The following is a 26,766-nucleotide window of genomic DNA, read 5'->3' as shown; positions in this document are numbered from 1 at the left end:
TACTTAACATATTAATTTTTTTTTGTTAATTAAAATTAAACGACACTGAATCAGACAGCTATTTTTACAGACTGTTGATTGTGGCCAATTTTAAAAGGAAATCATCAAAATTTTTATATTAGTTTCATTTTTCGGGCGCAACCGTGGCACAGCCATAGCTACAGGCATAGAGATAGCTGGACACCAGTGATTTTCAAATCAGTTTTTTGCACCTAGAGAACTGTGTTTTAAACTAACGGGCGTGCTGCTTGCTGCAAGGGTTCTTGATATATGTGTACCTATACTTAAAATAAAATAATATGCACAAAATACAGAGGATACAAACACAAAACTAAAAGGAGGTTAATTTATACTGAAATTTCTGTTTTAAAATGAATGAATTGCTGCTGAATGATATTTTTAAAATGTTAAAGATATAAAAGTCACATCTATCAAAAAATCACATACAAATAGGAAGCCAACAATAATACAATGTAGATCCATAAACAGTTACATTATGTATAAAATATAAAGCAGCCGTAACCAAAAAAAATATGATTAACATACTTTCTTACATAGGAATGAACTTACAGTCCGAGGTATGCCTGTGGACGCTCCTTGGACTTTTGCGAACAATCTTCGACGCCACACTATTCAAAGTGAATGCTAATCTTAAACAGGTGCCCAATTTACAGTAAAATTCTACCGCTGAAAGATATAATAGTTCATTACACAAATATCAGATATACGCTATAAGATACTTTAATGTTATTTTCATTAGGGCCTATAATTCTTTGAATCTGGCCATCTTTCCGTGGGCCCGACAAACACGTGTTTATGTTTACCCGTTTATGAAGCGAGCTTCACTTCCTAGGTGAAAAAAGTGTGTTGTTCAGAACATCGGTACTCAGGTTTATTTGCATCCATACAATAATAATGTAGCAAGCTTATCTGTAAGAATGAAGGGCTAACGATCGCATAATTATATCCATTTGAATGATAAGGTGATATTATTGCAAATATTTCGATAGGCTTTCATTATTAGCTCCACTTCCTAAACCTGCTTTCGAATAAGAAATAGAGCACCACTGAAAATAATAAGACTTTGGAAATGATATTATCCACTATTTCTTCCCGGACGTCTTACTTTTTTTAGTAATGAAGACGTAAAATCTTTATTCTCCAAGAGTATCCAAGAGTTCATGTAAAGCTTTAATTCACAAAGTAATAAACCGTCGGTTTTACAAGATTATTATTAATAATCTATTCTTCGGTTTAAATACTACTACTACATGATTTTCACTTCAGAAGTAAAGATAAGTTTCTGCTAGTACAAAGATGCTATAAGTGGCTACCCATTTTAACTTAAACTCTTGACCTATGTACAGGTTTACATTGGCATTTAGTTCCAAGCAACAATTTGTAAAGGTGCTAAATTAGTCTCAATGCCTAATTCTAGAAACATCGTCGTTATGAATCTCAACTTATAAGAGTCGAGCGTTGTTATGGGTAGTGTTGTACCTTGATAATGACAAATTAAGATGGCTATCTCTACGGATGTCATTTACCGCGACAAGTTCTCATAGGTTAAAATTATCTATAGAGCCGGATTCAGATAAGACTTGTGTAGGGTAGTCATGCATCAAAAGGCCAACAGCTGAGCCATACATTTTACATGAGGATAAATACACTCGTCTATCGTAATTCAATGACGACAAGTCTCCAGCATTGAGGTTCGGCTATACGATAATTTAAAATTATGTTGAGCAAAAAGTTCTCAAAAGACAAACATAATCAAAAAATACAAATAACAATGCAACTCTTAATTCTTTTTTAATATACTTATTCATAAGTATCCTTTATATGCAAAAGATTGAATTATCGAACGTAGCACGGTAGCGGGCTTTAATATTATGTTACGTGTACTCTATCAATAATTTATCCTGCATCGCCTATAAAATATCCGCAGTTTGTAAAAGAAGATCTTACTTAAACTTTATTGGATTTCGATTGCAAATGTTGTGAAGCCAAACCAGTCCGCATTTGCGAACGAAATTATACCTACCATCACATGTAGGGGCCGTCTTAGCAGTTGCACTTCGACCCTTCAAGTTCCTTTGTACTCGTCCCCTCCCAGCTTCTACCTGAAGGGGGCGAGTAAAAAGCCTCGAATATCCACTCTAGGAGTTTGATTATAGCTTTGAGGTGGGAGATTCAATAATTCTCTGAATAAGGCTTCCCTAGAAAGGTTATTAGGTCCCCTAGAGTGGCAACAGAAAAACAATATAAATATCCTACGTATTATATATTAATATTATAAAGAGGTAATCTTACAGTAAAACAATCACAATAATAAGTTACACGCATATGCAGACATTTACAAATGTAACGAGAAGTTAGGGTTGACATCTTGTTTTTTAGGTTACCAAAATATAAGTACGTTTCGGTAATTAATTTATAAACAATTCTCTAAATCCAGTATTAGCACCTACTTTATGGGACTTATGTCCTAGTCACTCTTTCTAAATGAGTGGATAGTAATGTATTACCTATTAAATTAATCAAATTTTACACTCATGTTGATTTTCTTCAAAGGTATGGCAAATGAAGATGCCTCCGGAGATGTCACTTCCAGTACAGCGGGCCCTCCGGACGATGATCTCTGGCGTGATGCTGGCCCAATGCTTCACGGTCTATGTCTACCTAGCCTCATACATAGTACTTCTGTATCCTGTTTTTTTGGTAAATAACCTCTTTAATCTATATTCCAACATATACTCTCCATCGAAGTGGTGATAAAATTACAATATAAAAGTGTGTCAACCCTAAACATGATGAACTACAATTCGTTTACAAAGATTCAACATAAAAAAAAAACAGCTTTCTTATGACACTGCTCGCAAAATTGTTTGATGAATGAGTGAGACTAGAGTATTTCTAAGATATTCCTAAAACATATTTTTGCCTTTTTAGTAAACGTTTAACAATTGAAAATACGCATACTGCACAGCTAGACTGCGTTATACTCGTAAAGTTCATGTCTTAATAAAAAGTTTTGTATTCTTTGAGCTTACTTAGCTTAGTCGGAAAATATCAATTATCATCATCATTTTTTCATCCGGCCCACTGCAGAGCACAGGTGTCCCGAGCTCTCAGAATGAGAAGGGTCTAAAACGTAGTTCACTACACTGACGAAGGGCGAATTGATTCAAACCCTTTTAGAACATTGTATCGAGCAGTCAGGAAGGTTTACTCTCTAAGTTTTCCTTCACCAGAGAAGTAAGTTATGTTAAATTGCTTGAAATAATCATAATTCCGAAATGTTAGTGGTGCCTGGGAACGCACTTTGTCCCCCCATAAGTAAGAAGACCTAATCACTAAATGACCTAACCGCTTCATAACTTTACAAGCCTTGAATGGGTGATAGCCCATTGGGTAGGTCTTCGACTTCACTTACAGGGTCCTTCACTTATGTTCGAATCCTTGCACGCACCTTTAACTTCCCAAGTTATGTGTCTTTTAAGCAATTGAAATATCACTTGCTTCAAAGGTAAAGGAAAACACCGTGAGGAAACTTGCATATTGAAAGTTCTCCACCAAGTGTGGAGTCCACCAAACCGCACTGGGACAGCCTTATGGACTACGGCCTTAACCCCTTCACATAGTAGAAGGAGACCCGTGCCCTGTAGTGGGCCAGTAGTGGGAGTTAATATGATGAAAGATATAAAAATTATAACTATATTATTTTGGTCGAATGGTTAGCATGTTTGACTGTGGATTATAAGGTCCTCAGCGTTCACTACCAAGCTGTCAAATGCAGGTCAATGCTTTAACTAATCCTATGACATACGAGACTTACCAGCCGTAGTCATAGGATGACAAAGATACGTTAGTAATAAAATATTTCATCTATTTGTTTCTAAATAGTTATTAAGTCAAGTTGTAGATCAATTCATTATTTGTTTCGATATATCGATGGGAATTTATTATGATTGCATTCCAATGAATCATAACCCATTGGCTGTGCGCCAATAGAACTTGGTGGGCAACATAGCTTGTCATTATGATTTTAGGTGCATTGGTAACATCTAAGCGTAAACATCTGAAAGCGATGTGGTAACATTGAATATAAATGTTACTAAACGGTATTCTATATGAAAATGGGACTTGATTACATACGTTGTTGGTAAAATAATGAAACACTAAATATATGTACTGTATATGTGTATGTACTTAGTACCTTGGTTTAGGGATTGAATACCGTGACATGGCCGGATTCGGTTTCAGAACGCGACAATAAATGCTAACGCTCCGTGCATTTTTCTCTTTCCACGAATTTTTGCTATTTTTATTGCTTAAGATAAAAAGATAGATTAAGTCTTTATTGCACATAAAATCACAACAGAAATACGAAAACGGTATAGTCCAACAATTAGTTATAAAAAAAATGACATACACATGGCATGCCAATCAACATCGGCATCAGTAACAGCCTACAACATTCTATTGCTGGACTAAATGCCTCTGCTAAAGGGAGGGTTTGCTCATAATCACCACGTTGGGCTGACGCGACGGGTTGCTGATCGCAGTAGAAGGTAGTAGCAGTTTTGACTCTGCTGCCCGTTCTGCGTTAATTTTCCTTAGTCGCCTCGTGCGACAGCAAAGGAAAGAAGGAGGGGTGATGATTACCGTATTCTGATCTACCGCCACCACACCACCGCCACTATACGCGGTGGCGTGTATACGCCTCCATTAGTACGAAATACTAAGGGGGGAACTGCATCATATTTGCGTGATTATCCACAGATTTTCGGGAAAAAAACAGATATTTTGAGTATTTTAAATACATCTGAATTGGCTGAAGTTAAAAGTAGCTCCAGTTCACAATCTGCAAAATCTACTAAAGGGGTATCAACAAGTTTGCACAAAACGGACATCCCTATCCCTACTAATATTATAAATGTCAATGTAAGTTTGTTTGTTACGCTTTCAAGCATAAACTACTTAACCGGTCCTCATGAAACTTTGTACACATATTCTTGGAAGTATTAGAAGTAATATAGGATACTTTTTATCCAGAAATTAAGCTCGGTTCTTTTGGGAGAGGGGATGAAAGTGTTCGACGATTTTATAACTCCGATAAATTATAACCGATTTAAATAATTATTTTTGTACTTTAGAGGTTTATAATATGTGTTTAATTTTGGCCAAAATTTGTGTAGATCTGATGAATGTGGTTGGAGATAGAGGAGAAAACTCCTCAGCGGACAGCAGCAAACCCCTCATTTAAGGATACTAAATACTTTAATTTTTTTTAGAACTACAACTACATTGAATGCCACATCAAAAAACAAAATCAATCGCGGACGAAGTCGCGGGTAACAGCTAGTATGATATAAAATGAAAAAAATCTCCAGTACGAGTTATAAAAAACTTAATTGTAAGAGTTATGAAATGCCTACACTTTAGATTTATTATAAGAACCTGGGGTTTAATCCAGTTTATATCATCTGCATACCCTCTATGCACGCCACTGCCTATACGTATATATTAAATACATATATATTTTAAAATAAAGATTATATATTGGCATACGTATATAGGATATCAGTCAAATAAAATTCTCTTATATTATTAATAGTTTTAAGATGATCTCTTGCTAATATAACAAAACGATCGCTTACTGGGATCGCTTTTTCAAGAAATTTATAAAGAAGTCACGATGAAAATAGGTTTTAATTAGAATAATATCTACATTAAATCTTTTTAGGAAGAACGTCCCACCTTAGTGCTGCCATGGCTCCTGTTAGCTGCGATAAGAAATTTACTATGCGAACTGACGAGCTTAGCACTAGGCCTCGGCACGTGTGTTCTCCTGGGACCTGCTCGACCACCTTGTATTCGATTCGTAATAATCAAGCTGGCCTCAATCATGCCCGCATTTTATATGTGGATGCTTAATTTCGGGTGAGTGCCTTGTCTTACCTTAATGCGATCCGTTGTGGCATTGCGTCTATTAGAAAACCTAGTCCGACCTTGTCTCATAGGATATTATTCGCCTATATTTGATACGTACGGCGCGGCGTCTCATACGTATCAGCCTAAGCCCATAATTTATTAAGTTTTGATTATTCAGACTCCTCTGGAACATAATATTATCTACTTATAATATGCCTGAGGTATCTACGCAAGAACTTAGCAATCAATTTTATGTTTTCAGTAGTTAAGCATGTTTGTTGATGTTCGCGACATTCCCTAATAATATTATCCCGACCATCCTACATACCGATAAAAATGCATCGTAATGCGATTCAACGTACGCCTTGTTTAGCCTCGGAGAAAAACAATAAGTTTTCAATAGCAATTATTTTAATATAAAAGCTTAAGATATTAATTACAGAAGAAAAGTAGGAAAAGATTAAAAACGTTTGTATATTGTGATTTGTTTTTTCCGTAAAATATTTTTAATGAGTCCTTCTGATATTATACTATACTTCTTTATAAACTTATGCATGTCTATGTAATCGTAGGTATTACCATAATTTGAAAATGGCATCTGCATTCAAAACATTCCCTGCGGTATTGCCAGCAAAGGACCTTGATTACGGATTAGAATTAGCTGTACGTAGACGACGAACCAAGTCTTTACAAGGTGAAGATCAGTTACGCAAAAAACTTATTGCCAGTCTGTAAGTTTCATAACTTAAAAGTAAGAATAAATATCACTTTGTCATATGAGTACGTAATTACATTAATAATGTCATCAAAATATTACCTTTTTTAACAGTTACGCCGAGCAAGTTTTGTTAACAGACAAAATAATGACCCCAGTTTTGTCATGTATTAAGGAATCAAAACAAAGTTTACCAATAGTAAGTCAAGTTACCAGTAATGCAGATATTACGTCTGCCTTAGATACTCTGTGTCCCATGTCCGTTACATCTAACAGAACAATGTCTGATATAGGCACATACGAAGACTGGTTTGGTAGTGAAGTAGTGGTACCTCGTGATACAGACCGGATTCTAGAACAGTTTGTATTAATGCTTATGCGAATAGGAGCTTATTTGAAAAAAGAAAACGTAGAATCTATAAGGCATTTAAATTCACATTCGCAAGCAGTTTTACTGAGACACAAGCAAGTTGAATGCACCGCTATGCCTTCCGAAGAAACTGACACGCCTCCATTAGTAGGAAATACTAAGGGGGGAACTGCATCATATTTGCGTGATTATCCACAGATTTTCGGGAAAAAAACAGATATTTTGAGTACTTTAAATACATCTGAATTGGCTGAAGTTAAAAGTAGCTCCAGTTCACAATCTGCAAAATCTACTAAAGGGGTATCAACGGAGACTGTGGAGGTGAAATTTAAAAATTTGACTATACAAGAATCTAGAGACATGTTCACTTATTTACAAGATAAGAATAATGTTGATGATGTTAGTGAACAAATCGATAACGAACAATTTCTAAATAACTTAAAGGTAGATTCAGGTGATAAAGATGAAGTAGGAAATAATAAAACTATCAACGAAATCAGAGACAGTACAGAGCCAAATCAGAGTGAAAATAAAAACAAATTCAAGACCTCCGAACGCATTTTAAATCTCAACAAGTATAAAAGAAAAGAGTCGAAGTAATTTAAGACACAACCAGCGAGCCCAAGCAAACGTAATAATCGGTAAAACTTAGAAGTACAGTACAAAATTTAAAATAAAACTTGATTTAATTAATAATTTAAAGCTTTAATAAATTTGTTAATTTAATTGGACGTAATATATATTTTGAGAAATAATATCTTAGAAAAAAATTAATTCTGACAAGCAGTGTTTTGAATAGCGGTATTTGGCTCCAAATACATCAATCTGTAGTTATACTGATTTGGGTCAATTAAATTAAATTGATACATAGGTAACCTGTTGGTAATTATCCAGATAATCTGAGGAACTTCATGATCTATTCGTAAGTCGTTAGGGAATACCAGTGTATTATTATTTTGAGCAACAATATCTAAATTTTCAATCTCGTACGGTTTGCGCGTATTCCAACACCCGATACTGTCTAGCGAAATGAGGTTAAAGAACATGACACCGTTGCGGTCTATAGCTGAAGCGGACACTTGTCCCTTCAAACCACGACTCTCGCCGAGAAGTTTAAACTCATCAACAGCGTTATTAACGCGCGAAGGATTCCGTATTACTGAAGTTTGTACTACGAACTCAAGAGAGCTAGACATTGAATGATAATAAAGAGGTCGATCTCCGCGGTTCATTTGGCCTAAAGACATCCCAAATAGACCATCTGACCATTGATAGTTTAATCCGTGAAGTGTGTAATTTGATAACAATGGTTCAGGGTAGAATGTGTAGTGACTGAACCTCCAGAACGATTCATCGGACTCTCTAAAAACAATGAGTCCAAAACGCCATGCATCCGCAATGTAAACGTGTAAATCCTTACATTGAGCATCTCTTGTGTCAACTACGAGATTTGTTATTAATGAATTTTGTAAAACAAATTCGCTGGGTATAGGGAACCGTCCGATAACGGTATCTGTTTCCAAGTTTATGGCAAATAGAGTAGGCGGACATAATTGGCGCGGTGTTTCGAAAGCTTCTACTTGTCCAGAGTCGAGGGCCCACATGACACCACAGTGGTCTATACTCATTCTGAAGATTGATGTGAATCCGGTGCAGTTACCTGTAAAACGAAGATATTATAAAATATATTATATTTATTTATTTTTAACAATTATATTTTTTAAATCCTTACATAGTATAAAACAAAGATGAGCGTCTTAGTTTTACTCCGTTTCTATGCTTAGATCATTTAAACTACGCAACTAATTTGAATGCGGTTTCCGTAATAAATAGAGTGATTCAAGAGAATGGTTAATATGTAGTAAACAGCATATTATAGTACAAAAAATGTTTTCATTTTTCATATTGCACCTGTGCAAAGGCGGGTCGCTAGTAACATAATATTAAACAAACTACAGTAGTAGATGTCTACCTGTAGTATTTAGTCACCGTCATTTTTCATAATGCGTATAAATGTCCCACTCACGGAAAAAAGCCCCCTCTGCCATAAGACATACGGATTAGAGTTTCGACATTCATGTTGCCCTAATACTTTTCTTGAACAATTTTAAGGGTCTTATTTGCAAATTTCTTAACAGAGAAATCAGGTTTTTTGACTCGGTAATTGAATGCAGAACCTTTCATTCTATAGTTAAACAGCAAAGCAATAGTAAAAGGGGCAGTTGATGTGAAGAACAAATATTATAAAATCTCGTCGATATAAAAACACTACGAGCAAACCTTCGCATCCGGTGGGAAATTATCCCGTCAACCCGGCCCATCAAGTTCTATTAATCAGACGTTTTTGTTTTATTAAAACCCTCTTGGACTTTAATGAGAGATTTACTAACCGATTTGAAAAATGAAGCAGGTTCTATGTTCGTATTTTTATTGTGGAGCAATTTAGTTACTTTCTTTTTGATGTTTGAACGGGTAAGCTCGTGGTCACTAAGTCAGGATCAAAAGAATAACATGGAAATTGTGGGGTATAATCAATGTTGTAGCCATGGACAGGGTGAATATTTTAAATCTCTCTTAAATCAAATAAATTTTGAAATTATTCAGCAGTTCGAATATGAGTTTCATTGAAGTCGGTTGAATTTAATAAAATATATGTTTACGTATATATTTTTGCTTTTGCTTACTTAAGAATGATTAATCTGCGTAATAACTTAGGTTTTAACAACTTAATAGGTATAGGTAAAAATATATTTTTTAAATTTAACCGACTTAAATAAAACTTATATTCGAACTGCTGATTAATTTCAAAATTCATTTGATTTACTCCAGATGCAAGGAAAGAGAGATGTTTAAGTTTCACATGTGTTTTTTGCCTCTGTATATCTATATATTAGTGGCATCGTAGCTCTTAATCGAATAGATTGTGGTTTTTTGTTTGTAAGCTGAAGTAATCGAGATGTGTGATCTGTTTAGGCGTTTCAACAACATCATCTCATTTCCTAAACGACATAAAGTTCTTATGAACATCTCACAGTTTCAATTATTTTTAGATTTAGTCATTTTAGTTCATATATGGTATTTTTTGAATTAAAACTATTAGAGGAATTCGATAGTAGGCCCAACTTCGGAACGGCGGAGTAAGAATGAACGATTTATATTTGCCCTACCTGCAGTATGCCAGTCCCAACTAGGGAACGGAGCCAGCAAAGGAGATTCTTCCTGAGCAGAGACAGGTAGCGCTGATAATGTCGCCGGGACCCCTCGTTTCCAACGTGGAGTGCTCACAAAAAGACGGTCTTTCCATCTCTCGACACCCAACGGAATTACGTTGATTTGGTTAAATTGCCTGAAATACAGTAATACAGAAAATGTCAATGCTTTGAACTCTACTAGCAAGAGTTATAGATATAGAGTTTCGTGTCAGATTTGTATTTTATGGATTATTTTAATATCGCATTATGAATTTATAAGAACTATTTCATAAAAATGTAGGCATTGGTTGGAAAAACAGATGTGAAAAAAGAAGAAAATAAACAAAGTTAAATAAAATAGATAATTTATTACCCGTTCTGTAGAAACAGTTGGCGATGTCGCGCAGTTGGAAAAGCGAAGTCGATTTGCCTCCATCGATAGAGAGTACCTAGCGGATCTTGTTGACCATAAGAATTTACATGCGTTGCTAGGTACACCACGAAGAATAATGGTATCAAAAGCATCTGTAAATTTAAAGAAAACTCATTAGGAAGGTTTATGTCCTAGTTAAAATAATTCTCCCTAATCGCTTCCTAGTTGCTTGTAAGTAGGTGCATGCCTTTAAAACCTACATATAAAATTATTTTGGTATAAACTCAGGTATTAGATATCTACATACAGTGAATTAAACTTTTGAACCGATTCATTGATGTTATGGTGAGTTACATGAAAAGCATTTATTATATATAAAATAAGTTGGTACATACTCTATATAACACAAAATAAATCATAGTGTCGATAATGCGAAATAGGTGCTAACTCCTCGTCGTGCCACCAACTCGTTCCACCAGTGGCACGAAAAGGAATTGTCATTCCTTGACATACCACTGAGTCCGGATGATGAACTATTTAACTTCCCTTGAGACTCCATAAATATTATGGAGTCTCAAGGGAAGTTAAATAGATCATTTATCATGAATTAGTTGTTGGTAATTTTCTTGTAACTACTACTATTAATTTACTCTTATTGTTAACCGACTTCCAAATAAGGATAAGGTTATAATATACATTCGGTCGTATCTTTTTATGTTTGTTAACTCAGAACTTGGTCATTCAGAATTTATGTACATTTCGGAATAACGAGTTTTGAATTGTAAGTTGAATTGATATGAATTCTATAAATAGTTCGTCCAATAAATAAATCAATGCTCAGAAGGTTAAATAACAATTACGTAATACACCATTAATACTTGAACCAGTGCATTTATCTAGGTACTTAGTTATTTTTTACAGCAACTTTATAAAGACACTAATTTTGGAAAAAAATATTAGATTCATGCATACAAAATGATTGCGAAAGAATAAAAACATTTCATTGCCTACTTACGTTACCCTTACCTTTAAATAAATTAATATGAAGGTAACTAGGTACCTACATATTCAACGAACAGCTAATAAATCTACTGTCTGTATTATGTTGCAAAATTTTATCGGAAATAACGTATTTTCACAAATCGTGCTACTTGCCTACCGAGCATAATTGTTACAGCCACACCTCATTACAGTATTAGGTTATTAAGAATCATGAGTTATATATAAATTGTTTTATAGTTTTACATTATACTTTAAAGTAAATTTTATATATATTTGAATAATATATAATGTATGAAATACTAGCTGTTCTCCGCGATTTCACCCGCTCTTAACGAAATATTATACTAAAGACTGCTGAGAGGGTGGGTACCTTTTTTAAGGATTAATATTTTATGTCTAAGGACTACTAAAAATCACCTTTAATCTATATTATATGCGTTAATATACCTTATTTATAATCAATCAAGATATACCTTTGTGGATTTTTTTATGGTTGACTAAAGAACAATATTTTTGTAGTTCATAGTAATTACGTGTAACGAACCATTTAGTCAGCGCATGGGGATACGGTAGTTAAATATATGCTTCTGGACAAAATTGATTTTCAATGCTGGAAGAATCATCCAAATCATTCCTTTTTCTAATGTGTGCCAAAATAAGACGAGAGAGCGACTAATTAATTATTTAGAGGTTCTTGAACTTCAACTGAATTAATATATTACGACTGCTATTATTTTTCCCGTAAAAAAAATTTTTATTATTAATGTTTCATTAGTTTCCGAAATAGAATACCTAAATACTAAGTCTCAGGTCTTATTTAATTTTTTCACCCAAATAAACCAACAAAAGTTAATTTTTTACCGCTAAACGACTGTCACTGAAAATAGCGTGCGCTATAAGGATAGACACACGAGATGGACACGGGTCATCCTGTTTTAATACAAACACAAAAAATTAATCTCACATCTATCATATCAGCAGCAACAACAAATAATATTAAAAATTCTTACCTTTTCATGTTTACACAACATGATTTGAGTTCGCTGGTTTTCGAAAAAAACGCGAAATGTAAATGTTATCTATTTTATGCAAATAAATAGAAACTTCTTACCATCTCTTGTTTTATTAATTCACTGTTTAAAATTGTTTATTATTCGTAGGATTTTGAACGTCTTTTCGGGCTCGGTTATTTTGATGTTGTGCCGCATCGATTCGCACTCGGCATGTTACTTGTAAGTTATGTAAAGAAGTAGACCAACTTGCGGTAAACCAGTTTATCCTCGAGTTTTTACTCATTGACCATGCGCGGATACAGCGGATATAGTATAATATAAGAAAAAGGTCAAACTTCTTGGCTATCGTTTCTTTTTTTATACAATATCATATTAATAACTCATAGCTCATAAGTTATAAAATATGATAATATTATGAAGCGTGTTACAGTTAAAGAGAAGTATTTATGGAATTAGAACCGTGCAAGAGTAAAGTTGGTATAACCAGATGACGGAATCGGGAGGGGGGATTAAAGCAACTTTCAAATTCAAATTACTGTCCAGAAACAGACAACTTATTTATTTTAGATAAATTTTATCCCGCGACTTCGTACATATGGAATTTCTGCTTTCCTGTGAAAAACAATCCTATTCAAATTGTAATCGCTATCAACCAGGGGCTGTTTTGAAAGGAAGTACCTATACCTAAGTAAGTTCAAAAACAGGAAACAAACTTAAAACCACTATTTAATCCCATAAGAAAATGTACCCACCCCGGGTACATTTTCTTAAAGTAACTTCAGCAAATCTCTTTTACCTAAAATGGTATCTAATTAAATCCTTCCAGAATTAAAAATGACCTTTAGACATAATAAAAGATTTAAAATGGGGGTTACACTATCTATAAGTCTGTGTGTGTGCGTGTGTGTGTTTGTGTGCAAGTGTGTGTGTGTATATATGTATGTGTGTGCGTATATGTATGTGTGTGTGTTTGAGTGTGCGTGCTGCAGTGACATCGTATTTCTAGGGCTTTTCTAGTAGAATAATGTACACGATATTGGAAGTCAGGGTTTTTGTACAATTTTACATATATAGTTATTGGCTCCTACAAAGTCAAATATTATAGGGAGAACGTTTTTGTTCAGGTATCGCGAGGTTATATTTGAGATGATGATGATGATGATATTTGAATTCATAGTCAAGAAGAGCTCTTTCTAAGGGAACACTACGCCACCATGGCGAATTTAATCTTTATTCATTTCAGAGACAAAACCCAATTTTCCAGATGTAAGGAGCTGAATGATGGCTGATCAAATTTGCTTTGAGGGTACTGTTCACCTTTCGTCTATGAATTCTAGTGATAGTTTTCTCTTAAAATTTTAAGCTTTTTGTATTTACCGACTATGACCTTTAATTTAACAAAAAACTAAATGCACAACTATTGTGTATCTTCAAAAACAAATTTATTTTTTAATTATTATAATTCAGGCAAAAATAACAGGTATAAGATAAGATTAGTATTACAAATCCACAAATACTAATAATTATTAAAAAACCCACCATAAGGTATTGTGATCAACACTATATAATTAATTATTTTTCGGCTAGCGTTACATTTGTGAGTTTTACTTAGAGACATAAAATCCCTTTACAACTGAAAGCCACTTACTTTAATAAAAAGTGATGTAATTAGAAGGAAGTCAAAGTTTATGTAAGTGCTGACGAAGCTATTTAAATCTACACTGCCAGAAGTCAGTGACTATGTCTTCTTATCGCCGCCGAAGCTGCCGATATTAAGTATTTATACTATTTCAAGAAAATAAAATAGAGACAGTGCTTGAAGAAAAAGGATTAAAAATGGAAGACCAACAGTATTTTTATATTTTAAGTCGAATGACGGCTACCAACTTCGAATTCTTGTTGGACTTTTCACTGGCTAAAAAATTAATGGTTTTACTTTACGCACTTATTTTTATCACCCTACACTATTTTCATTAATGCTTTATAAAGCTCTCTCCTATGAGACAGGATACCCCCACAGTAGGACGTTGAGGCAAGATAAAAATATTTTTTACGTATTCTGACCCCATTTTCAACTCGGAAAATCTCATGCATAACCTCAAAATATGTATTTAATAACTTACTACATTCGTGCATACAAACTTCTCGGGAGTGAATTGATTCTGATAAGCGTGAACTTATCGATACTACTTCGACTGTAAGTGCCTCTATGAGAGTTTTTAAGCCCAACGTGGCGTGTTTACATTTAACTTATATTCCTCGACTAACAACTTACGTAAGTCATTATAACTAGGCTACAAATCGTTTACATTAGCAAATGGATTGCATTACTTAGTAAGGGACTTCCGGACTAACTTACGGAAGTAAAACTTACAAATGTTATCGACGCCAGCTAGCTTTACCCTGATTAAAGTAATACTTAGACGTTCATTATCTTAATATCGAGTATACAGTATGTACAATTAAAAATGACACTATACTCTCCCGTAGTCGAGCAGAAATCAATCTATACATTTGATTGATACCCAGGTATATTATTGTGGTTTTTAAAGTACGAAATTCAATGAAATTAAACCTATAAAATTACTTTTAGGGCAATCTTGCCACATAACTAGAATATCTGCGGATAATATATTATTTTCTATTTACAAAAACGAGCATTTATTTGGTTTTTGATTTTTCTTCCAACATTATTATACTTGCAGACTTGTGGTCTAAGAGAATAAACTTGCGTTATTTCCAAACATGGACAGTGGACACGGAAATAATTACGCAATATTATCGCCATGCATGGACCTAGCCCTACTAATGAACGAATATTTTTGGTTTAACTACTTTCATTGTGGAAATTTTACTCTCGCAATCAAACGAAGTGGGCACTCTGAGAACTAGGTATAGCAATAATGGAAGCCGATCCGTATCAAAATATTCGATGGCCGAGCTAGCATCGGCTTTCAATGTTAGTGTCAATATAATATTGTGTAAACCATCTGCGGCAAATCGGCAAAATAAAGAAGCTTGACAAATAGTAGATAGCTCATTTATGCGTTCTTTAGATTGCAGAATTGACTTAGGAATTTTAAGTTGAATTTCATAAATCAAAGTAGTTAGGTCCAGATGCGTAAACCAACAATGTCCAAAACGGTGAATGCTCTCGTATTATCCACTTAAGTTTTCTGACCTTTTAGAGCTACAATAAATTCTGTCAGTTACTGACAATTATTACAAAAATTATTTTTTAAGAACTGATAGGCAAACAACAGAAGCTTAAGTCTATTTTTCATTTACCTTTTGATTTTGCCGTACTAAAAGACGTTTAACTAATAAGAAATTAGTTAACTTTTCAAGAAACAAACTTCGTCAGCATAAAAAACGTCTTCAATCATAAAGTTCATTGAATTTCGTGCAGTAGATTTTTACAGAGACATCAACAAACTCCCCTTTAAATGTGTAAATTATTTATTAGTTTTTGTTAGCGTCTTAATTTGTTATTTTTCTTTGCAAAACGGCAATTTCATGACAAATACCTGGGTTTAATATAGGATAGTTAGACACTGGAAGATACAAAACACAAAATAACCATCACGCACTAAGTATAAGTATAGGTACTATACTGCTTAGTTACTGCGCACAGGTTTACGATAAATACGTCAATCTCTAGAGAACAGTACCTGTAGTAATGTTATAGCATTTACATTACAAGACAGGTAATTTAACGGTTCACAGTTTTTGCCAAAGTTGTCTGGAACCGCCCGGTTCCTTTATTATTTAAACTGTATCTTAACTATGAATAGAATATAGGACTAGTTTCATTTTTATCTGCTTTAAATAAGTGATCCAAGGTTAACCAAAAGTTTTTTTATAATATGTAGTTATGGTATCATCAAAAAACTATTTCTTCCAGTCAGTGGTGGATTGAGAGTGCACAGGCAAAAAATTCGGATCACACACAGTTCCCCGCACAGCTTCCGATGTATCCGCATACATTATGCGGTAATTATAGTCATCAGGATTCAGAGGTCCAGCTTGGAACATTGGCAGCCGGTTTGATATAACCCAAACACTTTGTCGCACTTCTTGATCGACTTTTACGTCATTAGGAAAAATCAAAGTTTCTTTATTCATTGCGACCACTCCTGTGTTTCTCTTTAGATATGGTTTACTCGTATCCCAACATCCTATACTATCTCTTGTAACTAAACCATAGAACATGACACCTCTGCTATCAATCGCCGAAGCTGAAGATTGGCCATAAAGTCCCCGGCTTTCACCGAGCAGATGGAATTCAGTTGCACTATTATTCACACGAGAAGAATCTCTTAAAATAGATGTCTTCACGAAAAATTCTCTGTAACTCGACATGGAGTGAAAGAACAATATTCGTTCTTTATTTTCATCTAAAGAAGACAGTGCGAGACCAAAAATTCCATCGGACCATTGAAAATTCAAACCATGTAAAGTATAATTAGAAGCCAGTGGGTCTGGAAAGAACAGATGATGCGAAAATCGCCAAAAGCTTTCGTCGCTTTCGCGAAAAACTAGTAGCCCGAAGCGCCACGTATCTGCAATATAGACATACAGATCCGAACAGTCTTCCATCCGTGTATCAACAATAATATTTGAGTATAAAGAATCTTGAAGCACATATTCATTCGGTATAATGTATCGGGCGATGGGCAAATCAGTTTTTAAATCAAAAACGATGATGCTTGGTGGACATATTTGTTTCGGATCATCCTGCGAATCTATTTGACCAGAATCCAAGACCCATAATCTTCCGCATGGGTCAATGCTCATTCGGAAAACAGATGTTAGGCCTGAGCAATTACTGCTTTTACCTGAAAATAGTATATTTATGGTTAAAGAAGTATTTTGCAAGTCGTAGCTAAAATGTTAATGAGAAGGTTAGTTAAATTAGTAAAACGCTTGGAAGAAATATTTGCTATCCAATGAAATAAAGGCGCACTCGGCATTTGTTCAAAAGTCACTACCCAGTATTTCTTATTCTAAACTTTGTATTTTTTCCCTTTGTAAGTTTACAGGTCGCTCCTAAGATAATTCTGGACTTATCTATGCATAAGTTTAAAAGTACCTAAAACTATACTACCTCGCTGCACATACGTACTTACACTATGATTGATGATTTTTTTCAGTGACAAGGTTGCCTTAATATGATGTTAAAAAATGTAAGTTAATATGTTAATGGTTGACGTTGGAAAATAGCAACTGGTGAGTTTCTTACATGCTTCTTCTTAGTAGAATCGGTCTTTCGAACCGGTGGTAGAGTCACTACATACAGATTGATACAGACTTGCTTCACGTCAACTGCTTATAGAGTAAGACAATAAATTTTGAATTAAAATTGTACTTAGTGGGCTATGGAGAGAATTATGCACACAGTGACTCTGCGTGATCAAATCAGCCAGAGTTGTTAAAATCCGTAAAAAAATACCTATTACAGCTGTAGATGTTACATTCAGTTGAGATGATGATGATAATGACTGACTTACTTTGGGCTCCATGATAACTCCAATCGGGATACGGCTTGAGGCGTGGCGATGTTACTCCTCCGGTACGAGATACCGTCGCCAGCGTGGCAGGGACACCACGCCTCCAGCTAGGCAATGTTACCCATACACGGGAGCCCCAAACTTCCAAACCCAATGGCAGAACATTTGCTGGAACGTAATCCCTGAAAATCATTAACCATCCTAATCACTTTGACCCATTCTTTGAAAATCAAACAGTGACGATCAAAATAATTTTATTTAAGGTAAGCTAACTGATTATTAGGTTAACCTACCAGGGAGTAGTTATGGCTATGATTTTTTTAAACTAAGTATTAACTATCCTCATATATAATAATTTAAGCAATTAAATATCACTTGCTTTAACGGTAAAGGAAAGTATTGTGAGGAAACCTGCATGCCTGAGAGTTCTTTAAAATGTTCTCAAGGAGGTTTTTTTTTATATTTTTATTTATTTATTCAGAATTTTGGTAAGGGTACAGAATTGACACAATAAACCTGGTGCCACAATAACTGTTGCAGTAGTATAAACTGTGTCGCAACAATTAACGCCCACCTCCAACAATAAATGTACCAATAAAACAAAAGTAGAACATAGTAAATGCTTATAAAAAAATGTGTATGAAGCCAATCCGCATTGGGCCAGCGTGGTGGACTGTGGGATTCTTTTATTCAATTTTACGTATTGCACACCTACTTATACGATTAACAATGTAAACATACTCAAGCAAAAGTTCAACAAGTTATAAAAATCAACTAAATGTTATTAAAATACTTGAAGAAAAAACTAATCATCGTGATTGGCTTCAACCATAAATAAACAAGCAGTTATTTAAATCAGGGTTGCTGCGAATTGCTTGATAACAAAGATGCTTCACAAACGCTTTCATCTAGGTACACAAGATATACCTAATATATGATAATATCCTCTTTGCTAAAACTATGTTGGTAAACATAGCGCATCTATACCTACTGCATTGCTTCATGCAATGGTAATGGTAATGACACATCTGCGTGATAAATAGCGTGCAACTCGTGTTGAATTCGGAAGAATTTTCTTCCACGTGATTTTCAGGCGAAAAAGTAACCTAAAATAAAAAAATACAAGGCCTCAGTGTATCGATATTCGATAATCGAATTGAAACAAAAACCACATAGTTAATTAATTACCCGTTCGCAATCGCGTAATTTCGATGTCTCTCTGAAGGGAATTCGAAGTCCACTTGTTTCCACTTGTACAACGTGTTGAAAGGCAGGGTATCAGTGTCAGTTGGCACCGATTGCGGATGAGCAAGTCCTAGCATCGCAAGCCATAAAGTAACGCCTGCTACACGGGTGTGATCTGAAAATGGAAACAAATAATTGAGATTTGATAAGGCTAATAACTGGAAATTTAAATGCATATTAAATATTGATAAATCAGATTTGATGTTACTATTTCTATTTAAGATTTTAAGTTTAAAAATTGATCTTCAGTATCTTCAGCTCTTGTATGTTTATAAAATGACAAAATAAGAATGGTTCCAAAACTCGGCGAACCTAATAACCCAATGGTCCTTTTTTGTTAAAACTCATATTTGTCTACAATACTTCGGCTAAGAATTTTGGCAGAACACTTGTAATATAAAAACCAGAAGTACGGGATTCTTGACTGTAAGACGAGTGAATTAAGCATATTTTACAGCGACGGTATTGAGTTTGATATGCGAAATCGATTCCTCGATTGCGAGCGAGTAAATATTGTACTAAGGCTCAGATTTTTAAGTCACTGGTTCGAGGATACCTCAAGGGTTTGTTCTGGGTACAATGCTATAACCTCCCCGATATGTACGTCTCAAATAATGCCATTTGTAAAGAAGGCATTAAAAGGCCTTGAGATAGGTTTTAGAATACCTAAGCAGTTAGAATAAATTTAGAATAAGTAGTTATTATAATACTTTTTACCGTATTATAGTAGCTTACAGGAAGTTGTATCTATTTAAATCTTTTGAATGAAATCTGTTTTTATATCTTACTTTATTAGGTTGGAATAGAATGACAATTCTATTCCAACCTAATAAAGTAAGATATAAAAACAGATTTAAAATAGAATTGTCATTCTATTCCAAGTAAGAAAGTAAGAGGTACTAAAATATAAAAAAAATATTAAAGCCCCTTTTTGCGGTGGTGTGTGATGAATTTAGACTAACCCTTGGCCATTTTTAAAACCAATGAATAAATTTCAGTCGCAATACACTTCCTTCAAATTTATAATTTGAACTGAATGATGTTGAGAAACATAACAAACCCGAGTTATGTTATATTTCGAGAATATTGAATACATTATGTAGCGAAACAATACTAAGAAACGAAAATATTTAAAAACTTTAGACAGTTAGTTAATAATATTATAGTAGAGACTGTAAATTATTATCTTCATCTTCAATTAAAAAAATTGATTGCTTAGTACATATATATTAGTAATATATGATTTTTATCCCATATCAACAAATGTCTCTTCTGGACTTTAGTAAAGCCTTTAAATATGATGATTTTCACTTCTTCTTGCGCTGCTGAGGTCGTTAAACATTTCAAGTAAAGTTATGGACTGGTTTCGATCCTACCTGATCGGGCGTCAACAATGCGTTAGGTTTGATGGCAAGTGTTCCTCGTTTTCTCCCGCCACAGCAGGAGTTCCTCAAGACGGGGTTCTCTCTTCTTAATTTCATCATCTCTATCTCGTCTGTATTTCCTCATCTTTTCATTTCTATACCGACGATCTACAGATTCACGCTTCTGAAAATACTGATGGAATTTCCTCTATTATCTCTAAGCTTAATTCAGAGTTGAATAGCATATGTAGTTGGTGCAAATCCTCTGGGCTTGCGTTAAATCATGCTTAGTCACACGTAATCGTCATTGGTAATCACCAGCTACTGACTCGACTCAATGATCTACCGGCAGTTTATTTTGGTGTAGCTTTGCCTTACTGCAGTACGCTTAAAAACCTGGGGCTTATTTCTGATAGCTAGGTATCTTTTCTTGGGGACCTCAGGTTTCAGAGGTGGGCCGGACCATTAAGACGAAGATTGCTTTAGCCAAAACCCTCTTACTACCTTTTTTTTTTTTTTTTTTTAAGTATATAGACAAGTGCTTGACTGCAATCACACCTGATGGTAAATGATGATGCAGCCTAAGATGAAGCGCGCTTGCCTAGAAGATGCCTATTCACTCTTGATTTGAAGGTACCCAGATTATAGGTATCAGGGAAGACGGAAGATGGGAGGGCATTCCAGGTCTTTGCGGTGCGGATCAGAAAGGAAGAAGCAAAACGCTTCGTACGTGTTGATGGTATTTCAACCACGTAACGGTGCAGATTCTTTCGGTGCCTCGCAGTTCGATGGTAGAAAGGAGATGGTTTGACCAAATCGAATAGCTCCTGAGCACACTCTCCGAAATGTATCTTGTAGAAAACAGCCAGACAAGCAACCTTGCGCCGGTGTTCAAGGCTTTGAAGTCTACTGACTACAAGGTCGCTGCCAATGAGTCTCCTAGCACGACGATCCACCGAATCCAAAGCATCGAGCTGGTACTTGGCAGAGCCATCCCATAAATGGCTGCAGTACTCCATGCACGACCGAACCTGAGCTTGGTACAGGGTTAGAAGCTGTTCTGGCGTGAAGTAGCGCTTAACTTTGTTGAGGATGCCAAGTTTTTTTCCAGCAGTTTTAGCTTTGGACTCGATGCATTGTCCAAAGCTTAGATTGGACGAAATGCTGATGGACCTATAACTTATTATGGTGATGCGTGTTACCCGGACTTAAATAAATAAGCTCGAAAGATTACAATACATTTGCATCAGATTTATATATGCCCTGCGTAAGTTCGACCGGAGGATCACAGCTTTCGGAGCTTAGGTGGTTACCAGTCAGTCGGCATAGAGACCTACATGCTTTGTCTCTTCTAAATCGGGTCCTATTCTTTCCTCAAACACCACCTTTTTTTAAAGTATTCTCTCTTTTTTACGTAGCGAAGGGCCAGAACTTGCTTCGATCCTGCCCCAACGACGAACTCCAGGTTCCATACAGTCGAACGAAATACTATAGTAACTCTTTTACGGTTAATTGTGTAAAACTCTGGAATTCCCCGCTTGCTGACATACGTCAGGCTCAATCCCTACATATCTTCAAGAAGCGTTTGGAAAACTTTTTCTTATCTATGTAATATTATAGTAAGTACATTACTATTTTTTTAAACTTAAATTTTTCCTAACGTCAAAGGTTGTCTGGAAGAGTTCGCTTTAGCAATAAGAACGCCCTTGCAAGCCCCATTTTCTTCTCTCTTTTCTTTCTCTTTAGGTTTCTTCTGTGTATTTGCTACATTTGTATAAAATGTTTGTGTGCAATAATGTTTTAAATAAAACGAACTAAAAAATATAGGTTATATTTGTACCAATGTGCGTGGAACCCAGCATGGCCGTATAAGCTGCATTCAATGTCATTGATAGAGAATTAGTTAGTTTTTCATCCAAATGGATGGTAATCAAAGAGATAAAATAAATTTGCTAAAAATTTATGAGCTTTAACTTCATAGTATTTATGGTGTAAACGTTTTTATTTTAGGTGTTTAATTCTAATCATAATAGATAATTTCAATTTCGATTCCCAATCTCTTTTTGGATTGGGATTTTGAGATTGGGAAGGTTTTTTTTTTATTTTTAATTTATTCATTATGCTATTTTAATTTGTAAATGTTACATTCAGTGAAGCAATTCAGTAAGTAACATTAATAAGTTTAGTTTTCTTTAATTAATTTAACTATTTAATGAATATAGGTTATTTAACTGAACACCTAATATACACGAAAAATGTGAGACACCCAAATACTCATCTCCTGAATAAATTAGTTGGTTAAGCATTGCAACAAGTGAGTAAGGTTTATAAATCTTGAGTCTCTATAGACATCTCTATTTAAATATTTGATTACATCTCACATCAATAATTTATTTTCGGTCCTCTCCCAGGTTTATATGCCAAATAACATGTTGTGTCGCCATTATCGTTACCCTTAATATTATTATTATATGCATAACGATTTTGTAAATATGAAACATTGTCATTAGATGTTGTACCTACTCTGCATATTAGTTATGCTGGACTCCACACTTTAAATTGCAGTAGCTAATCTTATTACAAATCGCTATACCTACGTATCCATTAATTTCGCTATAATTAGTAACCACTAGCTGTCTACTATCCATTATCTGTACGTCTTTTTAATGTAATAGGCTGATGATTTTATTGGTTACCTGATTGGTCCGTCCTTCCGAAACTTCACGCTGTAATTATTCATCACCCATCCATTACAAATTTAAGAGTACTATTGCTTAACCCATGAAATTCTACATTGGTAACTTAGCGATATCCATTGTGACTACGACATTTGCATTACGTAATACCAGGCAATAATCATTATAATTTTTTTTTGTAGTCTATTCGGTATTGTAAATTACTGCCTATAAATTTCAAGCCATGTGAAATACGGTCCAATTGAAATTGTAGAATACAGTAATAAATGGCCGCGAATTTGAATTCATATCCCTGCTTTCTCTTCATCATTATGAACTCTGTATTACCGGCCGGTTGAACCGAATGTAATAAACAAAGAGAAACATTCGCATTTATAATTAGTAAGTATGAATTATTGACACCTAATCTGTCTCGCTTATCTTATACTGAGCAATATTTAAAGCTGAAGAGATTTTATGTTTACATGAACGCCATGATCTCAGGAACTACTGGTCGGATTTGAAAGATTCTTTGAGTGTTGGATAGCCCATTTATCGAGAAAGGCTATAGGCTATATTATATCACGCTAAGACCCATAACAGCGTACCACCAATGGAGAATGTTTGAAATCGGGGTTTTTTCCCTTTTGAGAGCTTCCGCTTGCGCTGCGTGAACGGTTAAAGTATATATAAAATCCTTTACGACAAAGTTGTTCTCCTTTAAAAGTTCTAAAAAAAAGTCCGCGACAGCATATATCTTTTAAGTTTGATATATACGCGGACGAAGTCGCGATGGAGCGCTAGTTAGTTAATACAAATAGTAGTACTTAGGGATTTTAAACACTTTAGTATTACTAACTGGGATGCAACCGGTGAAATGGTCTTAGCTTGTTTGTTACTATGTCGTTGTTGTTCGATAATTTCCGTGTGTGGCTAAACGATAGCTTTAATAGCCTTAACTTTCACCGTTACTTATTACACCAACATATTTTGCGCTGTTCTTACAGACCATGAAATTGCTTCGCAGTTTTATAATTTAGTATTGGTATAAATTACATATTATGCATGGAACGCCGACTTTAGATAACATAAAAATGCTTGCTCTAAAAAGGACGTCTATTTTCAAGTATTGTATTCATTTAGCATTCGAAATAAGCGTGTGTATATTTTTTTACACTACAAGTTAGCCCTTGTTAGTCTAAGATGGTAGCGGGCTAAACTGTTGGCAAACGTTTTCTGTGCTACATCGCTAAATCGCATCGGAACGCTAAATTTCGGCACGTCTTTGTCGGTAGGGAGGTAAGCAGCCACGGCCGATGCCTCCCAAAGAAATTCGGAAATAATAAATTCCCAAGTATCCCCTGGCGGGAATTGAACCCGGGACCTCCATTAAAAAAACCACAGCGCTCACCGCTGCGCCAGTGAGGTCGAAAATTGTGTATAATTCGTTCGTTGAAATAGTTTGTTGGCTTTGAAAGCGGCTGCTGGCAGACGTCAGATGCTTCAAAGATACACAACATAGTTTTAAAAATAGCGGATCAACTATAAACCAATAGACCCAGGTGGACCTAAAAGTCGACGCACCTTCCGTATCGCAGTAGAGTTGTCGGGGTTTCAATTTGAAATTTTGACTTTATTCTATAATACTTATTGACCAAGACCAACTGACCAAAAGGCTTTATTTCTTTAAAAAAATATTATTTTCAGGTCCCCTTTAAAACTAGAGAGTTCTAAATTTTTCTATATTTTCTTAATAATTCATGATTGCTAAAATTTTGTTGTTAATACAATTTTTAATGTCAAGGTATTTTTAATGTGCGACTTGAATTGTGAGAAATTTGGTCAAGTGCAGCTAGGTATAAATGAAGAGAGGCATTCTAAAATTATAGTACACGTCTTATTTTTTTAGTCTTTCTTCTTATGTATTATTTTCCATACATATTTTAGTTCTATAATGATAAAATTGATCATTAGCCGGTACGATGCCACGTAGAAACCGACGAGGGATTTAACGTTAATGTGTATGTAAAAAACATCAACAGATTGTTTAAATAACTCGATTATTCAGCATTTTTTTATTGGAAAATAACGGTTAGTTAGCCATCAAAATACTATACATACCTACATAAAAACATCAAGTCCATACAACAACAATTTTTTAGTTTTCCTTACACTGAAACTGTATGGTAAAATATGGTAGCAGATTTTTTTAAATAAATGTATTTATAATTAATTTTTTATTATATTATATAAATCCTATTTAATCAAATAAAACCAATGTATTTTATAATGGTTATATCATAATCAACGCAATAAAAACCAATTGTAGATTTACCGGATTAAAGCACTTACCGTTAAGTTTTGATCTATCCAATTCGTAATCATTTTCACTCTGACTTTTTCCATAATTAGCCTTATCACCATAATAATATTGTTCTTTGACTGGAGACTGTTGTCTGTAAGGGCTCCGGTAGTTTTGCTTATAATTCCAATTAGGGTTAATATTGTTGAACTCCCTACTTATATCGGCGAAAACCAAAGATGGGGAAGACCACTGAACAAACCACTGATGAGACACGGCCATTATTAAAAAAACAAACGTTCTATCACTCGCAGAAAATCAAAAAAATCAATAAACACATTTTTTTTTGACTACAGTTTATGTATGTTTTATAAAATAATCGCATAGGTAACAGCTTGCATTGCAGCCCGTTTGAACGTAAGTACTACTCCAACTCTAATCTCAGTCTGTTACCGCTGTTATAGTGGTTTGACTTTCATAAACGCCTCGCGAAACTCTTCGATCGCTTGAATATATTACGTTCTACAAGTGACATAATGTACGTACATCTAATATCATTAGTATATAGGAGTCATTTATTTATTAAGCATGAAGTAATGATATACTTTTTAAAAGTTTTCATATCATAATTTCAACTTACTTCCGCAATATGTAGAGTATCGCTGTTCGGTATGCCTTTTTGTTTTGTACACCGATATCTCCGCTGTAGTTATATACAATCAATTAAATGTACCAGTTAGTTATGAACCAAGTATACCACATTGTTATTTTTATTCTTGGTGGATTTAAAAGGTTTTTTTTGAAAATATTTTTAATTATAATGTTCAATCGATAGGTTCAATAATGTATACCTAAGTTAGTAAGTATACCTAATACTTACCCATAGATCGTTACACTTGGATGGGTATTAAATAATATTAAGAAATTTCTTCTTTTCTCTAACGGTAACTCCGATTATTATTAAGGAAGATTAAATAGACAAGATACCATTTAATAAGAACTGGGGCGACTCTACTCTCAATAAAGTTTGTTTAATGGAACAGGAAGCAGTTTCGTATTTTAATTATCG

General features: G+C 34.6%; 2 protein-coding genes across 3 annotated transcripts; one reads left to right on the top strand and one right to left on the bottom strand.

Moving 5' to 3' along the window:
* The first annotated feature begins 464 nt into the window (after positions 1-464).
* Positions 465-7,668, top strand: LOC120629400. Of its 2 annotated transcripts, XM_039898335.1 has the most exons (5): positions 465-659; positions 2,575-2,721; positions 5,750-5,946; positions 6,510-6,668; positions 6,767-7,668. In XM_039898335.1, exons 1-5 carry the CDS (start codon positions 534-536, stop codon positions 7,620-7,622), a joined length of 1,485 nt encoding a protein of 494 aa, XP_039754269.1. In that variant the 5' UTR covers positions 465-533; the 3' UTR covers positions 7,623-7,668. The 2 variants fall into 2 exon arrangements, with proteins under 2 accessions (XP_039754269.1, XP_039754270.1); XM_039898336.1 differs by lacking the exon at positions 6,510-6,668.
* Positions 7,669-7,792: 124 nt separating this feature from the next.
* LOC120629467 lies at positions 7,793-25,979 on the bottom strand. The gene is made up of 7 exons (XM_039898408.1): positions 25,748-25,979; positions 19,300-19,471; positions 18,112-18,293; positions 16,529-17,439; positions 10,587-10,738; positions 10,190-10,368; positions 7,793-8,682 (listed from the first exon to the last, which is right to left on the bottom strand). The coding sequence occupies exons 1-7, from the start codon at positions 25,977-25,979 to the stop codon at positions 7,793-7,795; spliced, it is 2,718 nt and encodes a 905-aa protein (XP_039754342.1).
* Positions 25,980-26,766: the final 787 nt, after the last annotated feature.

Source organism: Pararge aegeria, chromosome 14 (genome assembly GCF_905163445.1).
Source record: "Pararge aegeria chromosome 14, ilParAegt1.1, whole genome shotgun sequence".
Taxonomy (NCBI): Eukaryota; Metazoa; Arthropoda; class Insecta; order Lepidoptera; family Nymphalidae; genus Pararge; species Pararge aegeria.
The sequence above is the reverse complement of the archived record's forward strand: the minus strand, read 5'-3'. Positions and strand labels throughout refer to the sequence as shown.

Excerpts from the sequence above, each read along its gene's own strand:
- LOC120629400 (XM_039898335.1), top strand. The coding sequence starts at position 534 with ATGATTAACATACTTTCTTACATAGGAATGAACTTACAGTCCGAGGTA. Across the intron at positions 5,947-6,509 it reads ATGTGGATGCTTAATTTCGG|GTATTACCATAATTTGAAAA; the intron begins GTGAGTGCCTTG and ends ATGTAATCGTAG. Across the intron at positions 6,669-6,766 it reads AAAAAACTTATTGCCAGTCT|TTACGCCGAGCAAGTTTTGT; the intron begins GTAAGTTTCATA and ends CTTTTTTAACAG.
- LOC120629467 (XM_039898408.1), bottom strand. The coding sequence starts at position 25,979 with ATGGCCGTGTCTCATCAGTGGTTTGTTCAGTGGTCTTCCCCATCTTTG. Across the intron at positions 17,440-18,111 it reads GAGTTATCATGGAGCCCAAA|GTAAAAGCAGTAATTGCTCA; the intron begins GTAAGTCAGTCA and ends TACTATTTTCAG. Across the intron at positions 10,369-10,586 it reads CAACTGTTTCTACAGAACGG|GCAATTTAACCAAATCAACG; the intron begins GTAATAAATTAT and ends ACTGTATTTCAG.